Source organism: Coloeus monedula, assembly GCF_965178545.1.
Source record: "Coloeus monedula genome assembly, chromosome: 19".
Lineage (NCBI taxonomy): Eukaryota > Metazoa > Chordata > Aves > Passeriformes > Corvidae > Coloeus > Coloeus monedula.
In genome coordinates, this window is record NC_138799.1 from 6,052,148 (window position 1) to 6,064,211 (window position 12,064).

The 12,064-nt window shown below is 43.3% G+C and overlaps 1 protein-coding gene across 2 annotated transcripts in view; it reads left to right on the forward strand.

Moving 5' to 3' along the window:
- Positions 1-11,421, forward strand: part of CACNA1G (calcium voltage-gated channel subunit alpha1 G) — a gene marked incomplete at its 3' end in the record, with an annotated part of 97,798 nt that extends 86,377 nt beyond the window's left edge. For both annotated transcript variants that reach the window (XM_082293824.1, XM_082293825.1), the window contains 4 exons: positions 265-399; positions 3,478-3,667; positions 6,738-6,907; positions 10,567-11,421. In XM_082293824.1, coding sequence (XP_082149950.1) covers positions 265-399; positions 3,478-3,667; positions 6,738-6,907; positions 10,567-11,421 — 1,350 coding nt within the window. The remainder of the gene's footprint in view (positions 1-264; positions 400-3,477; positions 3,668-6,737; positions 6,908-10,566) is intronic.
- Positions 11,422-12,064: the final 643 nt, after the last annotated feature.

Genomic DNA, 12,064 nt, shown 5'->3' on the forward strand with positions numbered 1-12,064 from the left:
TATGGTTTTAAACCCCCTCCCAGGTCCCTGGTAAGCACTGGAGTATGAATGTCCCACTCCTTTTTTAATTTCTTTGTTATATTTAATTTCTTTAATGTTCTGTCCCCAGTAATGATGTGCATGATGTAGCTTCTCCCACTGCAGTGATATTGCTTTAGTGTCTGGAAGTATTTAGATTATGATACTTTTTTTTTCCTTTTGTTAATTTTCTTTTCCAAAAGATTTGTGTCCTGGTTTCTTATGTTTAATCATCTCTCCCTTTAGATCCCTCTAGCTGAGATGGAGGCTCTGTCTCTGACGTCAGATATTCTCTCTGAAAAGTCCTGGTCCTTAGCTCTGACGGATGACTCTTTTCCTGATGACATTAACACACACTTACTTAGTGCTCTGGAAAGCAATGTACATACACTGGTCGCTGTGTAGTCTGATGTTTACAGGGTTCTAAATACTGCTCCCACCTCTCTGCACCTGCCTAATGGCATTTCCAGTTCCAGCCCCTTCCCAAATAGCACCAACCTCTTCCCTGAACAGGACACTGTCCTTAATGCCATTAGGTCCTGGGTTTTGTCACTCTTGTGTCCACAACCTTGGCTCCTTGTGAGGAATGAGTGGTTATTTCAATTTTTCTTGTGGTGTCTTATGTATAAAAATAATGTATTTTCTACAAGTGAAATAGGTAGTAAAAAAAAAGCTTTGGAAAGTGTCAAGGCTGACATTTCCTCCCCATCTGAAACAAATCAGTGACGCTGTGTGAAGAGACACCCATGAGCTAATGGCTCGTGTCCTCTGCTGAGGGGTCAGGCCCAAGCCCTCGGTTTGGAGTGGATTTTTGTCATTACGAACACAGGCACCACAAGGCTTTTTGCATGATTGGTGCCAGACTGTTTACTTTACAAATAACAAATGGGGATCTCTCTGAGATGATACTTGTTTTGCAAAATTCTTTCTAGCAGTCACCACGCTGGAAAAAAATTTTTTTTGACTATTCAGTGTCATTTTGACCGACATAACCAGTATTTTGAACCCTGCCTTAACCATGTCCTCTTTGAAACATTAGACATTTTTAGCTGTGTAGCAGTCAAGTGCTTTTTTTCTGCTGTACAACAGACATAACTCCTTCCCCAACATTTTTAGATCATTCTTGTTTTCTTTGTTGTTGTTCATGTACCTGCCTTTGGATGTTTGTGTTGTTCATAAATTTTCTGCCATATTAGCTGACTGTCATCCTAATTAGCACTTATTCGAGAAACATCTCTTAAACCGTGACAATATTTCCCATCATGCTTCATGGCATCCTGTGCAAAAGATTTTGTAAACTCCATTTAACTTCTTGTACGAGGCCTTTTGTTTCAAAATTAGTATGGAGAGTTGGACAGAGGAGAAACCCTCCTAGTTTGGAATCAGATTAGACAACCTTGTTTGACAGCATTGCAAAGTCTCAAGGGTATAGCCAGGAAAGATGGTTTGTCTCCCCTCTCCAAAAAAAGCAAAACTGTGTTGAACAAAGGATTTTGTGAATTTTTATCACTACCAAAAAAGTGTTTGGTCACAACAGTTGCCCAAACTCCTGAAAAACTGCAAGTTTTCATTGAAATCTCTTCTAAATGCAATGTTTTTACACTTCATTTAGATGTGGCTTTAGTTGAAAAATATCTCCCAATATTTTGTTTTACTCAAAATAGATTTGGATTGGGATTTTTTCTTTCTTTCTTTTTTTTTTTTTTTTTTTGTTGTTGTTGTTGTTGTTGTTGTTGTTGTTCAAGGAAAACTTGGATTTGATTTTCAGTCAAGCCAAAACAACATGTTTTTCAAAAGTACCACTGAACCAAAAAATCATGTGCTCCCACTGCTCTGTGGACTGGCCTGGGAAGATCATTTTGCAGCCATTTTCAATGGTTTTCATGAATTTCACTCATGAGATTTCCGCCAAGATGATCCAAAAGTGGAAACGAGCCCTCTGTGGTATTGGATCCTGTCAATGAACCGAAAGGTTCACTGAAGGTTGGATTTGGATGGGATCTCGAATCCAAATTCTCGTGTTCAGATCCAAATGGGTCTGAGTTTGAGATCTCAGGTTTCAGGGCACCTTTTCTGCTTTAAGCTCAGTAGTGTGATGGCTACACAGCATGAACTGGGTAGAAGGGGAAGGCAGGGAAGGACAGAGAGGTTCCCAAATCCAAACTCTCGGCTTTACCAGCACCGGTTCTGCTCTGCTTCCCCAGGCTGTATCAGGAGACTGCAGTCTCCCTTATCTAGGCTGTATCTAAGCTCTATCCAAATCAGCAGTTCCCCAAGGACTGAAACAAATGCTGCGTGGCAGTGCAGACCTGTTTTGTTCATTAACTTTGCAACAGTGGTCTTCTTTTTTTTTCCTCTTCCCTGTCTTTTCTTCTTTTTTCCTCATTTTTTTTTCATTTTTGCAAATTCCTTTTAATCTCATCATGTTTCTTGTGCAAATGAATGCCACAGTGAAATTTCGTTTTTACGATTGAAGGATAAAATTGGGATTAAAAAAAAATCTGGGTTGATTCCAGAAAACCTGTAATGCACTGAGTGAAGGGAAAATTTGTCAGAAAATAAGACCTGAAGTTTTCCAAAAATGATCAGCCAAATACTGTATTAGACTACAGTGGCACAAACTTATTCCTGTGTATTTCATGTGGGACATTTTAATGATTAAATAATTGTTTCATTAGAAATACAGTGGGAAGATGACTTTGCTTCAGTTTTTGCTAATACTCTCCAAGACAATAACACCCAAGAACATTTCTGGGATGGAAATATTTTCTTATGAAATCAGACCTGAATCCACTCAATATTGCCTCTGGGGCTGCCCATTCCAAGAGTCTCTTTGGCTGTAAAAATTCCACAGTGAACCTATATACAATAGCCCTCGCTTGCATTAGATCCCTTCTAATTACAGAATGACTTTCACCCCGAAGCAGTAGAGCTTTAGATATCCTTTTCAATAAAGTGGGTTTAGCTATTCATTTTGTGAGAAGAAAATCCAATAAAATTGTGCTGTGAGCCAGAACAGAAAATATTTTTGATAAACTAGTTTTTGCATTTGGGTTGGGGTTTTTTGTTTGGTTTTCTTTCTTTCATTGTCAGAGGAGGAAACTACTCACCTTTGCAAAAGCCTGCCTTGCTGATGAGGGCACCTAGGGAGCAGAGGGTCAAAGTTCTGCCAAGCATGTGACCTTTGCTGGCCTTGAGGCATGATGCCTTCTTTGCATATCCTTGAAATAGTCATGGTTTATTCCTATGGTGTGGCTTCCTCTGTTTCTGTGGTCCATTGTGTGAGAGTTTATTGACAACCCCGACGGAGGGGGATGGCTCCCTGGTAGATCCATTCGTGCACCCTGTGCATGCCCATCGTGCCATCCTGGTTGCAATGGCTGTCGCTCGCGTTTCTGGGCACTTCTCCTCTTTCCTATCCTTCCACTCCTGCCTTCCTCACATTTTTCTTCCCCTCAGGCTGATCTCCACTCCAAGGACGACACGCTGACCCTGTCCCCCAGCAAGGACCTGCTGAGCGTGAGGAAGCCCTCAGTGGGACGCACGCACTCCTTGCCGAACGACAGCTACATGTTCCAGCCTCCCTACTCCAGCCCCTGCCCTGCCTCCCTGGGCGACAGGAAGCCGGCACATCACAAGTCCCAGTCAGGTACACCTCTCTCAGCTGGGACAAGAGTAGGATTTTCCAATAGAGCGAGAGTTGTGGTTTTCCAAGTGTAATAGTTTGAAAACAAACTAGTGGGAGACACCAAGTAAGAATAACAATTTAATAAGGAAATAAAAGGAGGGGGGAGAAAAAAAATAAAGGCGGATAACACTGCGTTAAACTGACAGAGTCAGGATACAACGTGGCACCCTGTTAGTCAGGGTGGTGGTAGCAGTCTGCTAGAATGGTGGCTGCAGTCCTCTGAAGCGCTGATCCTGTAGAAAAGGGTCTGCTCTTCCTCAGAAGGTCCAGTGGTGGCTGTGTAGCTCCTGTCCTCTGGAAATCCAGTGGAAAGTCTGTCTCTGGTGTTCAGAGTCTCAGATTATATCCACGATGGGATGCTTGGTTCCTCCCTCTGGGTGGAGCATCTCACAATGGGGTAATGAGTCATGAGGCCAAGTGTTGATTAGGCTCATTAACAGAAGATGGTCCGGAGGGAGTTATCTGGGAGTCATGCGGCAGGACAATGATGGGCCATGAACAGAAAGATAGTCTGGGGGGAGGAGGCAAGGAAACACTGCCCCACCTGATTTCAACAGCTCCTGAGGATGGTAATGGAATACACTGCAACCCAGGACACCAAGCTCTTCAGTAGGAGGGGGAAAATTGCCACTGGTTTCCAGCTGTGTATCTAGACCTGTGGAATGGCTCTGAAAAGCCCCTCCACAATTTGCAAAGCCCCTCCACAATTTACAGAGCCCTGTTTAAGATAACTCCTTTCGTCATAATCTTTTGGCAATGTCACAGTGGCCTGGCTCAGCTCTGATTGTCCCCCTCCCTGGTTCCCTAAGGTTACAGTCCCTACAGCCTGTGCTCTATCCATCCCACCAGGCCCCAGGGGAGAAATCCCAGTAGAGAAATATTTCCTCCTGTCTGTTTTTTGCAGCAGTACCTGTTCTGGCAGGTTTCAGAAGATCTGTCTGGGAACATCTATGAAAGATGGGAAGATGGTGTCTCTAAATGCCTGTAAAATGAACATAAATGTGCTGAACTGAGAGATGTCTCAGTGTGAGATGAACAGGAGAATGAGAGAGTGTGGAATTGTTCTTCCCAGTGTGCATGGTTGGGATATATATCTTGGAGCTAAATTCAGAGATATTCTTAGGTACAGGGAGGGCTCTCCCTGCCTGCACCTCTGTCCCTGCCCTTGCAGCTGCCTCCCAGGGCTTGTCCCTGTGTCCCCAGTTCCTCTGCCTGCCAGGTGTTATCTGGGGCTGGGAAGTGAATGGAGCCACCTTTAATTCGTCTGTACATGCCATCATTTTAGACATTTGTCACCAATAAGACAGGGAAGTTTTTACAAGCATTGCCATTTGAAAGCCTCTAAGCAGAACATAATTTCAGCACTGTTCAGAATGGTAGGAGATTTGAACAGATTAGAAATAAGATGTTGAAATTTGCATAGTAATAAGAATTGGGATGAATAGTGACTGTTGAACAGAAGCAAATAAAAAAAGATGTGGGTACAAGGGAGGAAGATGAATGTGGTGTTGTGAGAAATCTCTGCCACAATACACAATTTTCAAGGTCAAGAGTGGTGATTTGAAGAACCTGTTTGCACATAATGCTAATGGTGCAGTTAAAATCCCATTGAAATCAATAGCAAATCTCCCATTAGCTTCAGTTGAGCCAGAATTTATGGGTCTCTGTAACAGTCAAGAAATTCCTGATGACAAAAAAGAATCATGTTTGCTACAGTGAGAATTTCCAGTGCTTCATTGTTGACCCTTAATTGGGATGTATTTGCACTGTCTTGAACAAAAACTATGTCAGCAAGGGACTGGGTAATTTCTGAGTCCCTTCTTTTTCAAGACTTCACTTCCCAGTTTCCGTTTGGAGAAGCTGAGTAGTCCTATCTGACAGCCCTGGCTTTCTGGGGACAGGCATTGCATCCTCATAAATCCGCAGGAAAAACAGTTCCACTGAGGTGTAGCAGAAGTACTTTGGAGAGGTAAAGCCGATGTCTTATAACCACATTAGGCAATTAAACCTCTTGTGTTTTTCTCCTGCTGGTGAAATTCCAATCATCTTAAGCAGGCCAGAGTGCTGGGAGGTGGGTAAGATGCCCAAATTCTGACATATCACTGTCCTCTTCCACCTACAATGTCACTGCTTTTCAGGGTGGAGGACGTCACCCCACCTGTTTACAGTTTGTAATATTATAGAGTGCAGTGAAGACAGCAAGAGGTGCCAGGCGCCTCTAATAAATCACCACAACCAAGCCATAATATTTCAAGCTGAGAAGGTTTTGTTGTCAGAAACACTGGCGCTTGCAGGAGGTATTTGTTTGAATACTCCTTAGTAATGGGGCTGTTGTTCTGGGAAAGATTCCAGGACAAATGAGATTCTCTGGGATGCAGTCCAGGTTAAATGAATTGTTTTGAAAAACGTTGAGCCTGTGTGTGGGGGGAGCACGCAGAGTTTCAAACCTTTTAGAAGAAGTAGCCAGCAACCACAAAGGGTCAGGAAGAGGCTGGAGAGTATGTGTTTCCTTCTCCTGGGAGGCTTTGTAAAACCAGCCTTGAGAGCTGCCAGGTGCTGTTCCCTTTCGCTTCATTTCCATTTCCATGTGCCTGCTGGTTTGGAGCTCCCACCAGTTGGTCTCTGTGCAGGCTCAGGCATGGAGACACCTTCTAGAGCCTTTCAAAGTCAGATGCTTGCGGTGCTTAGAGGTGAGGCTGCCTGCAAAGTTATTGGCCCAAAAGCAGGGATGCAGGAATTGCCAGTTCAGATGAACTTGTAGTTCCTAGTCTTCTGTTCTCAACAGGAGCTAGTCCCAGTTGTATCAGGGGAAAATGCCAAGAAAAATGAAATAATAGACAATGCTGGAGTAATTTATTAGTAGATGGGAGTTTTTTCCCAGTTGTGGAGAGCCAGTTGTTGAATTCAGTGGTTTTTCTGTGCCTGTATGATCCAAGGTGCAGCACAGCAGTTTTCCCTGGGAGGTCACTGAGGTTGGGACACAACTCTTGGATGAACATGTCCCATCTCTGCCTCTTCTCCCCCTCGCAAGGTTCAAAGGCGTCAGTGCAGTCGCAGCCAGCAGACACCAGCTCTCTCCTGCAAATCCCAAAGGACCATTTCCACCATGTAAGAGCTCACGACCATTTGGTGGGAGAGAGCAAGCCCCAGGTCTCCCAGCAGGTGCACTCGCCTTCTGCTGAAAGGCTGCTCCGCAGACAGGTAAGCAGAGTTATGATCATAAATCTGCTGAGCTTTTATATTGATGCATTTCCTGGTTAACCATGCTTTAAATTCAAGGAGGGATTCACAGAGAAACCTCCAGAGAACTGTAATTCTCCTACAGAAATAACAAAAAGGTTGATGGTTTTTGATCTGAAAGCCATCCAGGAGTCTCCAAAGAATGTGCGTGATGAGTATCATGTCCTTTGGCAACATGCCTAAATGTTCTCCACATTGTTAGCACTTTATTTTTTTTAATCCTCCTCATAAATGCAGCCAAATGCTCCCTAGGGGCTCGTTGGGGTTGAGGAACTAATTCTTAACTGCTGTGATTTTTTCGGTGCTTGAAAGGACACAGGGATTGCAGGCTCCATCCCAGGCCACCCCTCCTCTGACTCCTCTGGTTTCCCAAAAGAGGAGAAGTGTTTCATGGAAATTGGTTATCTCGTATGCAAGACCGTCATGGGAAGCATACTGGTTTTACAGTGAGAATTGAAAACTAAAATCTTTTTCCATCAGCTGTGAGCTCTAAAAAGTTTTAGTATATGCAAAGCAGAACACATTTTATTTTGAAACTGGTTTTATCTCTGGTTTTTGACTGGCATTGATTTAAATCCTGATTCAATCAAAGATCTAAGAGATCTAATCAAAGATTCCAGTCTGGTTGATTGGAAACATAAGTTTAGACTTATCTTTTTTTAGTAAAATACTTAAACTTGTGCTTCACTCTCACATTTTTAAGCATATTTCAATGATTGTGCAGCTGGACCAGGACCAGAAGCACATCTGATTCAAAAACTCTGCTTTCTTCAGTATTTCCATGCCTGATTTTACATACACAAAGGGGATCAGTTCTATTTTTTCAGAAGCAATTTCTTTGCTTTTGAATGAAAGTATTCCCATTTCTTTCATCTTTTAATCAACATTGACAAATTAGACAGTTGACTCATTAAGCTCTAAAAATGGATGTGAAGTACCAAGGTTAACAATTACATTAGTCTGTAATACTAAATTGACATAAGAAATTCCTTGCATGTATTCATTCACACAGGGCTGGCCAGCTACCCCAATCACCACTAATGGGGAAACTAATTGATGTCATGATTCCAGTTCATAGCCACTCTCTCTTGCTTTCTAATGAATAACAGACCCATCCTTTTGAAGCAATCTAGCCAGAATAAATTACCATGTTAGCCATCTTCTCCAGTCTAATTTTGTTCATATCTTTGACGGCTTCTTTTTCTAGACCCTTTCATACGTTTAAGTCAATTTATTGCCCTCCCTCCCTCTCCCTGCTCATGCAGTGACATGAACATGCTCTTGGAGTGACAGAGAGCAAAGAGCTTTGTGGCAGTGAGCAGACACAGTCCGTGGGCAAACCCAGCCTTGGGCAGGCTCCTGAGCAACAAGGAGCTCCCAGGCTGGCTGATGGGAGAGTGAGGTTGTTCTGGTGATGTCTCTGTTACTGTTAATTGCAGTCTAGATGGCCAGACACTGGGAAACTTGGTCCTTTAAGAGGCAAAATTCCCTTTACAGCCCCAGCACTTCTGCTTGCTCAGGTGCTTTCTGCTTTGCTCCTTTTTATTGCTACCACTAATTTCTCACTAGCACATCAAATAGCCCAAACTGGCAAAGCAGTTTTGTTTCCAGTACCCATTTCTCCTTATCATTACATATACTGCATGCAATTCTGATTTGTTTTCTTTTCTTTTTCTTTTCTGTTCTTTCCCTTCCCTCTCCTCTCCTGAATCTATAATAGATAAACCTTGTCCACCACATACCTGGTCCTTGCACTTTCCCTGAGCATTAAAACATGTGTGTTTAACCTCCCTTTCCCTCCAGACTGCTGGAGAGCGAGCACAGCCCCCACAGTAACGTCCAGTTTAGACTCCGGAATGTTTGACAATTAGCAATGCACTCGCAGAGGAAGACGAGTGGATCGGATGCTTTGGGAGAACATTCCTGCTGAGGATTGGGCTCCTCGGCAGTGCATGGCACAAAGGCTTTTCTCCAGAGGAATTCTACCTGAAATTAAACCTATATTGATTCTGTAGTTCCAGGACTGTGTATCCAAGGTGTAGCCCACACCAAGCTGTGGCTGCTACAGGTGTACACCCCTCTGGGATGGCAGAGGGTGCTTTTATTTTCAAACAAACCAGTAAAACATTTGTACAGTTACTACTAACAACAACCACAGATGCCTGTATCATAGGCAAAGAAAGAGCTGGTGGTGACTAATACTGTCGTGGTGTGCAACACAGGTTGGTGTGCAAGCAAAAGTAATGACAACAATTACTTTTTGCTTCTGTATTCGACTTCCGTGTGGTCTGTGTCTCTTTTCAGGATATGAACATGATTTCTTCTCCCAAACACTCACTAAAACTACTGGTGCTGAGGAGACCAGCATAACTTCACTCCTGACTGATTAGTTGCCAGTGTTATGCTGTGAAATTTTAACTAGAAAGGATTCACCAGCACTGGATTAAATTGTTTGCCATATTAAATATTCTCTGAGCTGTCCCCGTTGACAACGGGAGAGCAATGTGCAGATGCTGCAATAGACTCTGGTGTTTCTGTGCACACATGGACTCACTGCAGCTGACGAGAGCTGTGCTGAATAGAGATCATTTGGCTCAAATGATCCTTGCGGGACAATATTTATATAAAGTGTATGATCATTTTGGGGTGATTTGTCACAAAAGTATTCCTTAGCATGAGGAATTTCATCATTTCATCTCCTTACACTTTTCTAAAGGACTGGGACCAGCTGTATGCATTTCCTCCAAATTTTCCTGTGAAGATTTTTATCTTTAAGATCATTTAAGAGTCTTCTCAAACAGAGACTCAGCCTTTAAGGGCCAGTTAACATGGCTGATTTATAAAGCCTTTTGACAAGGAACGCAGTGCAGTGAAAAGGCAAAGCCTTCAAAACATGCCCAACGTTCCCTCTGCCAGCAGGCACTGATACTGCATAAGGCTCCAGACAGCCAAGGCAAAATGTGCCTTAGGAAGCCTGAACTTAAGCATCAGAATGAATTGAAATAATTACAGTTTATTATTAGTCCAGCTTTGGACTCCAGCATTTCCAGCTCCTGCCGTAAGATGGTGCAGAGTCGCGGCTCCAGCCAGGGGACCAAAGCCAGGGACAGGCTGTTGCCTTGATACTGGCACACAGCAGGGTTGCTCTGGTGTTGCTGCCTCTGGGGATCCTGTTCCAGGCCCTCAGCATCACCTGAGCTGGAGAAGGGAATGCACAGGCTCACTTGCACATCTTTCTTTCCTGCTCACACCTGGGTTGCCGAAATTATTGAAGGCTTTGCTGTAGACCTTCATCCTTTGCATAACAAGAACATGACTAAGTTTGGGTGGGGGCATTCTGGTTTTGCAGCTCTCCATACTTCGAGGAGAAAGCTAAAGGTCAACCATTTAGGAAGAGTGAAGGGATGCCACACAGGGACAGGCGCACAGGTCCTTGACGATGGGAAGTGGTAGAACCCACAACACAGGTTGTTACAGGAGTCAGTGGGTCTGTGCTGAGGGATCTCAGCAGAGCTGAGTGTCCTGTAAATGCTGTGCCTTGCCTGTACTAACCTTTGTTTGGTCTGTCTCTCTCACCTGGCAACTCCTCTCCTCCCCAACCCCTCTGCGCTCCAATACAGATGGCTATAAGGAATGACTCTCTGGATAGCAAGGAGAATCTCCACACCGAGGTGAGTGAGCTCTCTGACCCAAATGTCCCCACTGTGCCCAAGGAGGAGTCACCAGTGGCTCTGACGCCCTCAGAAGCGAATGAGTTGGCTGCCTGGAGTCGGGCGAGTGTCCATACGCAGCAGCATTCCCACAATCAGTATAATATTTCAAAGCAGGCACCAGCATCCTGTGCTTGTGCAGACTCATATCAGGAGACCCCTGAAGACTCAATGGACCAAGAAGTATCTGAAATAAACAGCTCCTCGGAGCCTTTCACTTCAGAAACTTGCACAGCCTCGAGTGCCTGTTCAGAGGGTCAGCCTCTCACTCCTAAGAGGAACGTGGGCAATACCGGCAACGTGACACTGAAGGACCTGAAGAAATACCACAGTGTAGACACCCAGGGTCTGCTAAAAAAACCGCCCTCTTGGTTAGATGATCAAAGGAGACATTCAATAGAGATTTGTTCCATGGAAAACAGCCCTCAGCACCATTCCACGTCCAGCTCCTCTGGCTTTATAAGTCAGGTGGTCAGTGAAATGGAAGGCTTGCAAGGAACGCGGCAGAAGAAGAAACTGAGCCCTCCCTGTATATCTATAGATCCACCTGACGGGCAGAGTTTGGTACCTAGGGGACCTCACAGCATCTCACCTGCCAGTGGAGATGTTTGCTTGAGGAGGCGTGCTCCATCCTGTGAGTCCAAGGATTCAATGGATATAGGGGATTCTCTGCTTCCAGACAGTATGTCAACATCTCCTACCCCAAAGAAAGACTTGTTGACACTTCCTAGCTTTTCCTTTGATCAAACGGAAATGGACCCCTGAGTTACTTTTCTGTTGGTGCCAAATGTTTTCTTCCCTTCATGTAATAGAGAAAAAAAAAAATTAAAAAAAACTCTGTACTCCAAAATGGCACTGGGTAAAAAATTTCCAAAGAAAGATTTAAGAACCAGCTGGTTAAAAGAGTGGTTAACCTATATCACGCTTACTTAAGCATATGTTCTGCTTAGGTAAAAGCAATACAATGTGCAGAATCTATATGTATATTATATTTTATTAAATTAATTGAATCTAGCATTGCGGGATGTAGTACATTTTGTGACTAAAGACTCATTTAATTTTCTTCTATTTTATGTATCTCAGAATATTTCTGAGATAAAGTTGGTTTTTATGAATATTTTAACCTAAAAAATATATATATTTAATCCCTTCTCTTTTTTTTGTTTTGTTTTGTTTGGGTTTCATTTTGTTTTGCAAAGCACAAAATGTAGCCGATTAGTGCATTACAGAAGAAATGTATCCCACAGTCAGCAGTAAATAAGGATTATTTAATGTAATTTATTTTTCCCCTTGGACTTCAATGATATTCTGGGAAAATGATTGTTTGCGTAGTACAGAAGCGCAGTGGCAATTTTTTAACAGAATATTCCAATCTTGCATAAAATTGACATTCAGAGTGTGAAAGCAA